Here is a 15,384-nt window from a genome sequence, read left to right as displayed (position 1 = left end):
GCTGTGCCACTAGGGGAGTTCTGTTACTATTTCTTAATTGAACTCTATCATTTCCAGTTTATTATTGTTGAAAACAATGTTCTTGTTTCTTGATATGCAGGTATTTGGTCAGTGGTGGAAAGGCAGTCTCTTCCAGCAGGTCCTGGCGGGGATTGGCCATGGCCTGGAGGCACTGAGGACTCAGTCTGGGGAGGGGAGCCAGCCCTGGAAGGTGGCCAGGGCTTTGCAGGCCGCTCTTCTCCTCCTGAATGACAGCATGGCAGCAGATGGTCCCGAAGGCAGCCACGCACCTACCAGGATGTAAGGCACTTTTTCCTGTTTGATTGTCGACTAGGTTTGACAACTCCAATTTTAAAGAGTAGTGCATGACTCTTAGGATGCTTTCTGTGCAACCCCGGTTAGACAACAAAGGGCTAGTTAGCAACTGCAAAGTGCGAGGCTTGTATTGTGGACCGTGGTAGGACTGTTTACAGCAATCTACATGCCTGTTCAGGTGTTAAAAACAACCAGTGAGGGTATAATGTTTGAGGAGGTTTTCAGATTCTTGACCTTTAGGTCTTATGTCTTTGATATTTGTTTAAAAATGAGCAAAAGTATCTTAAAGGTCCTTTCCTGTAAGGAAGTACCGATTTTCTTATTTATTTATAACTTTTTGTGCATTTGAAATGTTTGCATGAGGTCCAGAAATATTTCAGAAGTAGGAAAGGTGGGTGATGTGTTTTTATATTTGAGATACTGAAACCAACACTCACTCACATGGAGGAGGGAGGAGTCTAGTGCAACATGGGGTCTGTTCCTTCAGCGGAGGTGGCTGTTTGTAGTGATTTGATGAATCTTGTTGTTCAGTCGCTAAGTCATGTCTGACTCTTTGCGACCTCATGGACTGCAGCACGTCAGGCTTCCTTGTCCTTCACCATCCCCTGGAGCTTGCTCAAACTTGTCCATTGAGTTGGTGATGCCATCCAACTATTAAACTCCTAAAGTTGGGGCTTTCCTTTGACTAGAACAAAACTTGAGTGGTTGCCCAGGGCATGTGGGTGCTGTGGTGAGGCTTCCCACAGGAGGAAGGGGTGAGCACCATAGGAGGGATGAGGGGGTCAGCCAGCTGCAGACACTTGCCCGATTAGCTGGGAGAAAGCATGAGACACACGGTCCTGTCTCACCAGAGCTTCACATACAGGACATGAATGAGGGCATTAAAAACTTCCCTGCTTGGTTGTCTACTTTGAAGCTGTTTAAAAATTGCACCTCTGTTACTTAATGCACATTAGTAGAGACACTGCACTGGATCACCTTAACAATCCTGCCAACTTCCAGAATATCCTGGCCCTTCCGCCCAGGGTCCTGCCTGGATTGTGATGGACCACAGTGTTGGGGCCCCAGGAACTCCGCCCCCTGCTCTTGACTTCTCAGGGATTCAGGGCATCAGTGACCACACTGTGCTGTTTGTACTGAGCCCACTGGGCAGGCATCATCCCGAGTGACCCAGAGTTGGAGGAATGTGACTTGCCCATGGTCATTCTGTTAGGCCCTGTTTTGGAAGCCACCAGCCAGGGGTCTGGTCAGAGCTAGGCAGCCTGGACTCCACCACACACCATCTGGATACTGAAACACTCTTAAAATACACTTCTGTGCAAAACTTTTTCTAATAACTCAGGTTTCATGGAAATGTCTTTGAATCTCACCTGGAATTTTATCTTAACCCTTGTCTCTTCTGCCCACTACTCAGAATAAACTTTTCTGTTTTGGGGTAAAGAGAGTGTTTAATCTATGTTCAGTACCTGAAAAGGATCCCCAGATTGGAGGATTCAGGTGATACGATCTGTCAGGAGCTTGGTTATCTGTGTCTCTGGGGATGTGAAATCCTGAAGCCGTGGGGGGTTCTCCTGTGAGCAGGATTTTATTTCCCAAGGAGGCATGTGAACTGCTTTCCATCGTGTTTCATTTGTGTATTTCTGCCCTCAGATTACTGTATATGCAGAGACTGCAGCCCATCATCCGGAAGCTGCCCCCAGGGCCGGCCCTGACGAGACTGCTCCAGCTAGACAGGGCTCTCAGGAGCGCAGTGGCCCAGGATCTACACCTTGTCCGAGGTGACTAGTGCCAGCTGTATTTTTTCCCCAGTGCACATCAGGGCAAATGAGAGAGCAGGGAGGGCAGACTGCAAGCTGCCTGACACCTGTCGGGTTGAAAGGTGAGGTACAGGCATGGAGTACATACTTGGCAAACATGCCCGAGGTGCTTCAGACCTAGCATATCCAGGCTGAATAAACAGCCTGTCACCTTGGAGATCACATCCTGCTGTTCCCTGTCAGCCTCCTTGGGGCCTGGACGGGCTCCTTCCTGGGACCAGGCCTGCTGTGCCATCCACTCCCATCGCCGGTGCTCGGGTGGGACTGATGCTTGCACCCCTCCTCTCTTCCCTCCCCACACCCCTGGCATCCCCCTGGGCCAAAGGGCTTGTCCCCCTTGTCTGTCCAGCACCTCTCCTCGACTGTGACCGTGACTGTGGTCCCAGGAGGTGGCCGTGTGCACTGGGCAGTGAGGGCTCTGTCCCTTCTCATGGTGGAGGGGGAGTGAGGTGGCTGACGGAACCCCACCCTCTTGTGTCTTCAGAAAGAGGAACCAGAATCGTGGTGACTTTCTCAGATCCCTCCTCAGGGAGACAGGAATGTCTGACCGCAAGTCTGGTTGCTGACACGCCTGACGGCCACGTGTTGAGTCAGGCATGGAGCAGCCCAGGGGCTAAACAGTAACCTCTCTGTCTGTCCTTCAGAAAGCCTCATTTGTCTCGAGGCATCTGCCAACAACTCTAGATCCCATGGGCCTGGCCAATCGAAACTGGAAAAGGACGTGCTTTTTAAGGAGTTAAAGCAGGTAAAACACAGCAAAGAATCATAAATAAACAACTTGGCTAGAACATTCAAGAAGCTCAGGCGTTATTTCCTTTTGCTCCTGCTTTGCTAGCAAAGTAAAGAGAATAGTAGGTAGTTTTTATTCTTTTTTTTTGGCCATATTGTGTGGTATGTGGAACTTCGAACCAGGGATCGGACCCGTGTCCCCTGCATTGGCAGGGTGATTCTTATCACTAGACCGCCAGGGAAGTCCCAGTAGGCAATTTTTGAGGAACTTTGTTTTCTCTTGTAAGTCTGGCTTCTGTTTGTGGCCTCTGGCTCAGAAACTGTCTCACGTTGCTCTTCCTGGCTCTGTTTGTCTTAGTTGCTGATGAATAAGAATGCCACTTCTCTCTGCCTCAGTGGATGCTTGTCTGAGATGGGAGTTCCCCTGCGTCCCAGGGTGGCTGGCGTCCAGGAGGCTCTCGGGGGACTGACCTGTGGTCCTCTCCTCTCCAGCGAGGCCAGTGCTTTACACAAGCTGCTTGGTTCCATGCAGGGCGCTGTGAGTATCCACCATCTGGTCTCTTCTGGGCCCTGGGGGCTCATTCCTGAGGTAGATTCACTGAAGATGTCCATCGTGGAGCTGTGGTTTTATGAGGCCGGTGTTGATGTCGTCGAGCCCCAGCTGCCCTGGGACCCTGACCCTTGTCTGGCTGCCTTAGGAGGTTGTGTGCCCCACCTGGCTAAAATCTACTTGACATTTAACGGGTCTCCCCAAGAGCACTCAGAACTGTCCCCAGGTCATGTCTGCTTCCCTGTGTCCAGGTTCCCTGTCCTGCTTCATTTCCAGCTGCGGATGCCACAGCGGGTGTGGCTGTATCTGAGGTCAGTCAGCGGGGGGGCGGAGTTGTAGCTCTAGTGGTCGGAGGCCTTGGTAGGCATGTGCTCTCCCTATGTCGTGCCCAGGACCCAGGGCTGCCTTCCCCCAGTGTCTAAGTGTGAGAAGTGTGCAGCATTAGTGAAAAGGACCAGCCCACATTTTTCCTACTGAACACTGTCATGTCTGGCCAGTCACGTCCAATTCTTTGTGACCCAATGGATTGCAGCCCGCCAGGCTCCTCTGTCCATAGGATTCTCCAGGCAAAAATACTGGAGTGAGCTGCCATTCCCTTTTCTCCAGGTTATCTTCCTGACCCAGGGATCAAACCTGGGTCTCCCGCATCGCAGGCAAATTCTTTACCTTCTGAGCCACCAGGGGAGCCCTATACTGGAAGTTATATTATCATCCATCCTTTTGTATTGATAGTTCATCTCACTTTCAGTATTTCCTGTTTCATGTTTATTTTCTTTCATATAAACCATGAAATAAAATCAGTGAAAAGATGGAACTAGTGAACTATAGTAGTAGCAGTAGTGTAGTTGCTCAGTCATGTCCAACTTTTTGCAACCCCATGGACTGTAGCCTGGCAGGCTCCTCTGTCTATGGGATTTTCCAGGCAAGAATACTGGAGTAGGTAGCCATGCCCTTCTCCAGGGGATCTTCCCACTCAGGGATTGAAGCTGGGTCTCCTGCATTGCAGGCAGGTTCTTTACCATCTCAGCCACCAGGGTAGTGGTCAATCCAGTCAATGTTTTCTCTGCACCTGCTCTGTGAGTGATCGTGGGTGGAAGGGTCCACACTGGCCTGACTGAGGAGGGCAGGGGGCAGCATGGGTCCCTGGTGGGGAGCGTCCTCCCAGATGAATGTATGAGCTCTTAAGGAGGCTGGTGATTGGAAGCGAGGAGAACTCAGGGAGAATGCTGGCCAGAGGGAGTGTGTGCAGGCACGAACACCATCACCTGTTGGCACAGCTGTTTCTCTGCTCTCGGTTTGTAACCTCTTTCCTGACAGAAAGCCCACCCAGGTTTTTCTGTGTCTGTAAGGCCCATGTCATGGCACCCATGGGTTTCCCAGGTGGCTCAGTGGTAAGGAACCTGCCTGCCAACACAGGGGACTCAGGGTCCATCCCTGGGTCAGCAAGGTCCCCTGGAGAAGGGAATGGCTACCCACTCCAGTATTCTTACCTGGAGAATTCTGTGGATGGAGGAGCCTGGCAGGCTCCAGTCCATGGAGTCGCCAAGACTTGGACTGAGCACACAGCATATGGAGCTGACAGAGCCAGGATCCGCTGGTGCTGTGAGCTCGTTGTTTATATACTTATGTACACGTGGTAGCCTTTCTGATGGGGCTTGGGTTACATGGCACGTGTAACCCCCACGTGTGCAACAGGTGGTTCTGATGGTCCCAACAGATGCCTCTCTTGTAGCTGCAGGGGTCTGACAGGTAGCTGGGACATGAGTTGGGGCGGCTGTCTCCTCCAAGTCCCGGGGTCGCTCTGCTCCTTGTGGCCTCTTCAGGTGCCCCCCAGCAGGGTGGCTGCACTTCTCCTGTGGCAGCCTGGGGATCCCAGGCAAGAGAGTGGGGCTGGGAGCTGATGTCCTCAGAAAGGGTGGGGCCGGAAGGGCTGTGTCCTTCTGCACTGCGCTGGTTAGACATGGGTCCCAGCCCAGCCTCGATGAGCTGCAGGGAGCGGTTACAGGGCTGTGATGCTTGGAAGTCCGCTCCACTGGGATCGTGTGGGCAATAAGCCAGTATAGATGGGCTTGAAGAGTAGGTGCTCTCTGGTTTAGGTCTGCCTGAGGCTGTATTTGGGGTTTGTTCAAGTGAACAGAGACACAATTCCAGGACTTGGTGGTCCCAACCCTACGTGGCGCAGTTCAAAGGGACCCGCTGCTGAGTGAGAACAGAGCAGGCTGCATCACAGTTGCCAGCAGTTTAATCACTTTATGAAAATCAAATAAATAAACTAACTCTACACCTAAAGCAACTAGAGAAGGAAGAAATGAAGAACCCCAGGGTCAGTAGAAGGAAAGAAATCTTAAAAATTAGGGCAGAAATAAATGCAAAAGAAACAAAAGAGACCATAGCAAAAATCAACAAAACTAAAAGCTGGTTTTTCGAGAAGATAAACAAAATTGACAAGCCATTAGCCAGACTCATCAAGAAACAAAGGGAGAAGAATCAGATCAACAAAATTAGAAATGAAAATGGAGAGATCACAAGAGACTACACAGAAATACAAAGGATCATAAGAGACTACTACCAACAGCTATATGCCAATAAAATGGACAAGTTGGAAGCAATGGACAAATTCTTAGAAAAGTATAACTTTCCAAAACTGAACCAGGAAGAAATAGAAGATCTTAACAGACCCATCACAAGCACGGAAATCGAAACTGTAATCAGAAATCTTCCAGCAAACAAAAGCCCAGGACCAGACGGCTTCACAGCGGAATTCTACCAAAAATTTAGAGAAGAGCTAACACCTATCCTACTCAAACTCTTCCAGAAAATTGCAGAAGATGGTAAACTTCCAAACTCATTCTATGAGGCCACCATCACCCTAATTCCAAAACCAGACAAAGATGTCACAAAAAAGGAAAACTACAGGCCAATATCACTGATGAACATAGATGCAAAAATCCTTAATAAAATTCTAGCAAACAGAATCCAACATCATATTAAAAAGATCATACATCATGACCAAGTGGGCTTTATCCCAGGAATGCAAGTTTTTTTTAACATCCGCAAATCAATCAATGTAATACACCACATTAACAAATTGAAAGAAAAAAACCATATGGTTATCTCAATAGATGCAGAAAAAGCCTTTGACAAAATTCAGCATCCATTTATGATAAAAACCCTCCAGAAAGCAGGAATAGAAGGAACATACCTCAACATAATAAAAGCTATATATGACAAACCCACAGCAAACATTATCCTCAATGGTGAAAAATTGAAAGCATTTCCCCTAAAGTCAGGAACAAGGCAAGGATGCCCACTTTCACCACTACTATTCAACATAGTTTTGGAAGTTTTGGCCACAGCAATCAGAGCGGAAAAAGAAATAAAAGGAATACAGATAGGAAAAGAAGAAGTAAAACTCTCACTGTTTGCAGATGACATGATCCTCTACATAGAAAACCCTAAAGACTCTACTAGAAAATTACTAGAGTTAATCAATGAATATAGTAAAGTTGCAGGATATAAAATTAACACACAGAAATCCCTTGCATTCCTATACTCCAATAATGAGAAAACAGAAAGAGAAATTAAGGAAACAATACCATTCACCATTGCAACAAAAAGAATAAAATACTTAGGAATATATCTACCTAAAGAAACAAAAGACTTATATATAGAAAACTATAAAACACTGATGAAAGAAATCAAAGAGGACACAAACAGATGGAGAAATATACCGTGTTCATGGATTGGAAGAATTAATATAGTGAAAATGAGTATACTACCCAAAACAATCTATAGATTCAATGCAATCCCTATCAAGCTACCAATGGTATTTTTCACAGAACTAGAACAAATCATCTCACAATTTGTATGGAAATATAAGAAACCTCGAATAGCCAAAGCAATCTTGAGAAAGAAGAATGGAACTGGAGGAATCAACCTGCCTGACTTCAGGCTCTACTACAAAGCCACAGTCATCAAGACAGTATGGTACTGGCACAAAGATAGAAATATAGATCAGTGGAACAAAATACAAAGCCCAGAGATAAACCCACGTACCTATGGACACCTTATCTTCGACAAAGGAGGCAAGAATATACAATGGAGAAAAGACAATCTCTTTAATAAGTGGTGCTGGGAAAACTGGTCAACCACTTGTAAAAGAATGAAACTAGAACACTTCCTAACACCATACACAAAAATAAACTCAAAATGGATTAAAGATCTAAACGTAAGACCAGAAACTATAAAACGCCTAGAGGAAAACATAGGCAAAACACTCTCCGACATAAATCACAGCAGGATCCTCCATGACCCACCTCCCAGAATATTGGAAATAAAAGCAAAAATAAACAAATGGGACCTAATTAAAGTTAAAAGCTTTTGTACAACAAAGGAAACTATAAGCAAGGTGAAAAGACAGCCTTCAGAATGGGAGAAAATAATAGCAAATGAAGCAACAGACAAACAATTAATCTCAAAAATATACAAGCAACTTCTGCAGCTGAATTCCAGAAAAATAAACGACCCAATCAAAAAATGGGCCAAAGAACTAAACAGACATTTCTCCAAAGAAGACATACAGATGGCTAACAAACACATGAAAAGATGCTCAACATCGCTCATTATTAAAGAAATGCAAATCAAAACCACAATGAGGTACCATTTCACACCAGTCAGAATGGCTGCTATCCAAAAGTCTACAAGCAATAAATGCTGGAGAGGGTGTGGAGAAAAGGGAACCCTCTTACACTGCTGGTGGGAATGCAAACTAGTACAGCCACTATGGAGAACAGTGTGGAGATTCCTTAAAAAACTGGGAATAGAACTGCCATATGATCCAGCAATCCCACTGCTGGGCATACACACCGAAGAAACCAGAATTGAAAGAGACGCGTGTACCCCAATGTTCATCGCAGCACTGTTTACAATAGCCAGGACATGGAAGCAACCTAGATGTCCATCAGCAGACGAATGGATAAGGAAGCTGTGGTACATATACACAATGGAATATTACTCAGCCATTAAAAAAAATACATTTGAATCGGTTCTACTGAGATGGATGAAACTGGAGCCCATTATACAGAGTGAAGTAAGCCAGAAAGAAAAACAGCAATACAGTATACTAATGCATACATATGGAATTTGAAAGATGGTAACGATAACTCTATATGCGAGACAGAATAAGAGACACAGATGCATAGAACAGTCTTATGGACTCTGAGGGAGAAGGTGAGGGTTGGACATTCTGGGAGAATAGCATTGAAACATGTATATTATCATATGTGAAACAGAACACCATTCCATGTTCGATGCATGAGACAAATGCTCAGGACTGGGGCAATGGGATGACCCAGAGGGATGGGATGGGGAGGGAGGTGGGAGGGGGGTCCAGGAAGGGGAACACATATAAACCCATGGCTGATTCATGTCAATGTATGGCAAAAACTACTACAATATTGTAAAGTAATTAGCCCCCAACTAAAATAAATAAATTTATTAAAAAAAAAAATCACTTTATGGACCACAAGCCATATTGTCTCTGCCTTTGCAGAATCATCTTTTGCAAGCAGTCATTACTGGGCACACAAGTATGCCAGTTTCAATACCAGAAGACGCCCCAGACTGGCAGGACCTGGGGACACAGCTGTGGGAAGCAAGCCTGCCCTGCACGCGGCTCCTGCGGCTCCTGAGAGCTGACGTCTCTGCTGCTGACTGTGTGGACCAGCTTTTCTCCATGGTGTAAGTAGTAGCTGTTAGGTGGAAAACTTCTGCACTATTGGAAACCAAAGGAATTCCCGTGGCTTCCTTCTATATGAACGATAGGTCAACATGGCATGTTCTAGTTATAAATAAGATAGTCACTTAATTTTTTTTTCTATTTTAAAAATATTAGCCTGTTTGGCACTATTGGAAAGCATCTACAAAATATAAAATAGTAAACAGTCCCTTTTAAGCGTTGGCTTAATCAGTCATAGGAAATCTAGAACCCTCATTTAGTCCAAGGAGCCTTAGTTGTTTAAGAAAAAAAGTGTATATTTTTGGCAGCGTTGGGTCTTAGTTGAGGCGAGAGGGCTTAAAGTTGCCTTGGGGCATGTAGGATCTTAGCTCCCTGACCAGGGTTCAAACCTACATCCCCTGCACTGGAAGGCAGATTCTTAACCACTAGACCCCAGGGAGGTTCCCCAAGGTGCGTGTTAATTACGTCACCCAGGATGCTAGCATGAACTGCCAGCAAGTGGCTTTCAAAGGAGCTGTGCTTCTCCAGAAAAATCTGCCTTGTTTTTATTTTCTCAAACCATGGATTGTATGTGTAATGAATTTCCATTCTCCTCAGCTGCCAGGATGTTCACAGTCAAACATGTCAAATAGGAAATGTGTTTTTTGTAACTCAGAACTCACTTCATATCATATCCTTTAATTTCCCACTTTCTCCTCTCTTGGTTTGTTGTCTCATATTTTATGTATGTCCATAAATAATTTTTCCTCATTTTGCAAATCAGGATGGGAATGTTCATAAATAAGAAAACAATTTCAAAGATTCTAATTTCCTATATAACTGGAGTGCCAGACATTTGTATATATTTGTATTTAGATGAGTTTGTAATAAGACCTTCTGGAAAACCATTATTAAAGTTTGTTTTTTTTCTGGATTGGTTTTAATTGCAGGATGTTTCATACACTTGAGAAAGCACAATCATTCCTGGAACATACACACTTCTGGAAAGCCTTCATGGGGTTTATCAGGAAGACTTGCGAAGTGGCTCGATATGTGAATAAGCAGGCGGGTATCCAGAACCGTTCACTGGGTAAGTCAGCGGTCTCGACTCCAACCATGTGGGTGTTTTCCCCATTCACTGTGGCAGCACAGCTTCCTAAGAGACAAGCAATCCTACTGAATGGAGGGGGCTGACAGCGGGGGCTTGCCAGCACATGTACACTGAGATTTCCATGTTTACTCTCATCAGTGATAACAAGACTGACCACAGGTCCCAGCACAGTGACTGCTTCCACTCTAAACTGGCCCAGTTTCACCCATAAATACTTTTCTGTACAGACTCATCATAACCCAACCTCGGAAAGTCCAGATGCTCTGTGTGCATTACCACCTCCATTGGCAGTGTGCCTGCCACAGGGAGACCCGTGGAAGTAGACTCCCCTCTCTCCTTACCAGTCTCAAAGCCACAAGCCCCCTAAAGTATGAACTTTACAACTTGCAACTACAGAACTCACAGAGAATCATACTGGTCTCCGAGAGGCTTTGTTTTTAGAGAAGATGCTGGCAGGGAGACACCTCCATCTCTGCATCAGCCTCTTCTGGATCTAGAGCCGGTGGTGTGCTTCCATCTGCCTTGGGAACCCCATCCCCTGGTTCCCACGTGTTACACAGGCTCTGGTCCCATGAGGTCATCAGCATCTCCTAGGAGCACCTGTGTCTTGAACTTGGGGATTTGGGCCTGGGGATGACAGTTTCCTCTTTCTTTTCTGTGGCCACATCCATCTTACACTCCTTCCTTCCTCCTCAAACTGATCTGAGGGGCTGTTAGAGATCCCATGTCTCTGGTTCTTGGTATCAGACTCATCAGCCATGAGAGGGGTCCCTGAGTTCACTATTGTTACTCTGCCAGGCTCTGTACCCCACACAGCAGTACTGGGTCCATGTGGCTTCTCCAGTGTGTTGGCCATGTTTTCCTGTGTTGGGTGCTCATCCTACATGTTGGGCTTCCCTGGTGGCTCAGTGTAAAGAATCCACCTGCCAGTGCAAGAGACATGGGTTCAATCCCTCGGTCGGGAAGATCCCTTGGAGAAGGAAATGGCAACCCTCTTCAGTATTCTTGCCTGGGAAATCCCATGGACAGAGAAGCCTGGTGGGCTACAGTCCATGGGGTCACACAGAGTCAGACATGACTTAGCGACTAAAAAACCACCTACATGTTAACTTCCTGCTTTGACACCTTGTCCTCCTTTTCATCACATATTTCTGTGCAGTTCTACCATTTCTAGAAACACAGGCTACAAACATATTCACCATCAGCCAGAGGCTCAGGTTCAGAAGTCTCTAGTACTGATAATCACACACATTTGTTGTGTTTTATGTGAACTGCTTTATTCAATCCTCATGGCAACCTGTGAGTTGGGTATAACTTCATTCCAGAGCTCATGCAGATTACATTCCTGGAGGAGGTCACAAAACTCAGTTCAGTTCAGTTCAGTTCAGTCACTCAGTCGTGTCCGACTCTTTGCGACCCTGTGAATCACAGCACACTGGGCCTCCCTGTCCATCACCAACTCCCGGAGTTTACCCAAACCCATGTCCATCGAGTCAGTGATGCCATCCAACCATCTCATCCTCTGTTGTCCCCTTCTCCTCCTGTCCCCAATCCTTCCCAGCATTAGGGCCTTTTCCAATGAGTCAACTCTTCGCATGAGGTGGCCAAAGTATTGGAGTTTCACCTTCAACATCAGTCCCTCCAATGAACACCCAGGACTGATCTCCTTTAGGATGGACTGGCTGGGTCTCCTTGCAGTCCAAGGGACTCTCAAGAGTCTTCTCCAACACCACAGTTCAAAAGCATCAATTCTTAGGTGGTCAGCTTTCTTTATAGTCCAACTCTCACATCTATACATGACCACTGAAAAAACCATAGCCTTGACTAGACAGACCTTTGTTGGCGAAGTAATGTCTCTGCTTTTAAATATGCTATCTAGGTTGGTCATAACCTTCCTTCCAAGGAGTGTCTTTTAATTTCATGGCTGCAATCACCATCAGCAGTGATTTTGGAGCCCCCCAAAATAAAGTCTAACACTGTTTCCACTGTTTCCCCATCTATTTCCCATGAAGTGATGGGACCAGATGCCATGATCTTAGTTTTCTGAACGTTGAGCTTTAAGCCAACTTTTTCACTCTCCTCTTTTACTTTCATCAAGAGGCTCTTTAGTTCATCTTCACTTTCTGCCATAAGGGTGGTGTCATCTGCATATCTGAGGTTATTGATATTTCTCCCGGCAATCTTGATTCCAGCTTGTGTTTCTTCCAGTCCAGTGTTTCTCATGATGTATTCTGCATAGAAGTTAAATGAGCAGGGTGACAATATACAGCCTTGACATACTCCTTTTCCTATTTGGAACCAGTCTGTTGTTCCATGTCCAGTTCTAACTGTTGCTTCCTGACCTGCATACAGGCTTCTCAAGAGACAGGTCAGATGGTCTGGTATTCCCATCTCTTTCAGAATTTTCCACAGTTTATTGTGATCTACACAGTCAAAGGATTTGGCATAGTCAATAAAGCAGAAATAGATGTTTTTCTGGAACTCTCTTGCTTTTTCGATGATCCAGCGGATGTTGGCAATTTGTCTCTGGTTCCTCTGCCTTTTCTAAAACCAGCTTGAACATCTGGAAGTTCACGGTTCTCGTATTGCTGAAGCCTGGCTTGGAGAATTTTGAGCATTACTTTACTAGCATGTGAGATGAGTGCAATTGTGTGGTAGTTTGAGTATTCTTTGGCATTGCCTTTCTTTGGGATTGGATTGAAAACTGACCTTTTCCAGTCCTGTGGCCACTGCTGAGTTTTCCAGATTTGCTGGCATATCGAGTGTAGCACTTTCACAGCATCATCTTTGAGGATTTGAAATAGCTCAAATGGAATTCTATCACCTCCACTAGCTTTGTTCGGAGTGATGCTTTCTAAGGTCCACTTGACTTCACATTCCAGGATGTCTGGCTCTAGGTGAGTGATCACACTATCGTGAATATGTGGGTTGTGAAGATCTTTTTTGTACAGTTCTTCTGTGTATTCTTGCCACCTCTTCTTAATATCCTCTGCTTCTGTTAGGTCCATACAATTTCTGTCCTTTATCAAGCCCATCTTTGCATGAAATGTACCCTTGGTATCTCTAATTTTCTTGAAGAGATCTCTACTCTTTCCCATTCTATTGTTTTCCTCTATTTCTTTGCACTGATCGCTGAGGAAGGCTTTCTTATCTCTTCTTGCTATTCTCTGGAACTCTGCATTCATATGGGAATATCTTTCCTTTTCTCCTTTGCTTTCCACCTGTCTTCTTTTCCCAGCTATTTGTAAGCCCTCTTCAGACAGCCATTTTGCTTTTTTGCATTTCTTTTCCACGGGGATGATCTTGATCCCTGTCTCCTGTACAATGTCACGAACCTCTGTCCGTAGTTCATCAGGCACTCTGTCTATCAAATCTAGTCCCTTAAATCTATTTGTCACTTCCACTGTATAATCACAAGGGATTTGATTTAGGTCATACCTGAATGGTCTAGTCGTTTTCCCTACTTTCTTCAATTTAAGTCTGAATTTGGCTATAAGGAGTTCATGAATAAGGAGTTCACAAAACTACCAAGTGTCAAATCCAGGAATCCTCACTGTGGTGCCTGCAAGCTTGACCACTCACTTCCCTTTGGAGGGATGCTTGCAGGGGCTTAACTCTGCCTAAACATGCTCCATTGCAGAAATACAGCCTCCTCTGACAAAGAGCTAAGTTTTGTTGGTTTCTGCTATATGTTTTTTTCCTATTTCAGTAATTTATTTTTTTGTCTTTATTTCCTTCCTTCTAGTAAATTTAGTTTGATGTTCTTTTTCTAGATTCTTGATTGTCAGATTTTCTTCTGTAATATATGCTTTTAGGACTGTACATTTTTCCCTATGCAAAGTTCTGCATATATTCCACACATTTTGATACATCATGTTTTACATCAGACCTGCAAATCTTTCTGTATTGAACACGCTCAGATTTTAAGGCTTTGGGTAGTGAACTTATTGTCAGGCAGTTTTTATGGTCACATGGAAACATTATTTGATTAATAATGGTCAAGGGAAGTTATGGCTCTGGGCCCTTTCCTGACTGTGTTGGATGAGTTACACACTCCTGATTCACATATATCTTTGCTACTCAAAGTGTGGTCCCTGGACCAGTGGCATCAGCACCATCTGAGAGCCCATCTCAGACGTACTGAATCCGAGTGTGAGCTTCAAGACAACACAGTGCTAAAACAAAGCCTATTGATCAGCGTTCACCTTTGGGTTACACATTCCGTATTTCCCCTTCCTCCAGTAGAAAACAAAACCAACTGCACATGATAAGAATTTGTTATTTATCTATAATAGAGATACTAACTAAGTGCTCTAATAACTGGATTCTGCTGTAACTATTTAAATTGTGGAGTGCAGGCAGTTTTGCAGGCAGATGGAGTTGGGTGCAAACCCTGTTTGTGATACAGACTTCACTGAGTGAGTGAGTTATTGGCCTCCCGTTGCAATTAGTTTTCTCCTTGGTAACATAGAAATTATATGGTCTACTTTACTGGGTCCTTATGAGGATTAAGCAAGCTAATGTACATAAAATGCCTAGTGTAGTACTTTTAGGCAGTTGCCATAGCTGCTAGTTCCTTTTTCTCCCCACAAAAATGATGCCATAATAATAATGTACCACAAACACTGGATTCACTTTAGTGGATTCTGTTTTATCTTGTGTTTAAAAAAGTTATTCCATACAGACTGGTTTTTCTGGTAGCATTTGCTTTAAAAAAATATGATATTAATTATACACACCTGTGCTCATTTTCAAGATGGTTGCCATCATTTTCCCCTTCTTAAACACTTATGAAATTATATATATATATATATAAGCCAATCTATTGCAGTGGGAACTCAGTAAAGTATAAAAACTGCAAGTTTTAGGTAATTTTGCCTCTGAAATAGGTGCTAGAGAGGTTAAATTACTTGTCTTAAATAAGGTGGATTTCTTTTTAAAAATTAGCTGTATTGAAATATAATTGCTATGTACAACAGATCACATGTGTTTAGATATACTATTTATTGGGTTCTGAGATGTGTGTGTGTGTATCCATGAAGCTATCATCATAGTTAAGACAGGGTTGTGTCCACCTCTTCCCAGTGTTAATTCCAGCCCCGACTCCTGTCCTCAGGCAACCACTGATCTGCCCTTGGTTGTCATC

At 44.7% G+C, this 15,384-nt stretch overlaps 1 protein-coding gene across 1 annotated transcript in view; it reads left to right on the top strand.

Annotated features, from left to right (window-relative positions):
• Positions 1 to 15,384, top strand: part of ABCA13 (ATP binding cassette subfamily A member 13) — a 413,377-nt gene that overhangs the window by 49,887 nt on the left and 348,106 nt on the right. The window contains exons 10-15 of the mRNA XM_081536362.1: positions 101 to 300; positions 1,966 to 2,093; positions 2,777 to 2,877; positions 3,220 to 3,399; positions 8,963 to 9,150; positions 10,078 to 10,217. Of these exons, the coding sequence (XP_081392488.1) occupies positions 101 to 300; positions 1,966 to 2,093; positions 2,777 to 2,877; positions 3,220 to 3,399; positions 8,963 to 9,150; positions 10,078 to 10,217 (937 nt within the window). The remainder of the gene's footprint in view (positions 1 to 100; positions 301 to 1,965; positions 2,094 to 2,776; positions 2,878 to 3,219; positions 3,400 to 8,962; positions 9,151 to 10,077; positions 10,218 to 15,384) is intronic.

This window comes from Giraffa tippelskirchi, chromosome 10, assembly GCF_054371585.1.
Source record: "Giraffa tippelskirchi isolate mGirTip1 chromosome 10, T2T-mGirTip1v1.2.pri, whole genome shotgun sequence".
In the NCBI taxonomy this organism is placed as follows: Eukaryota; Metazoa; Chordata; class Mammalia; order Artiodactyla; family Giraffidae; genus Giraffa; species Giraffa tippelskirchi.
This window is presented reverse-complemented; position numbering and strand designations above follow the sequence as displayed.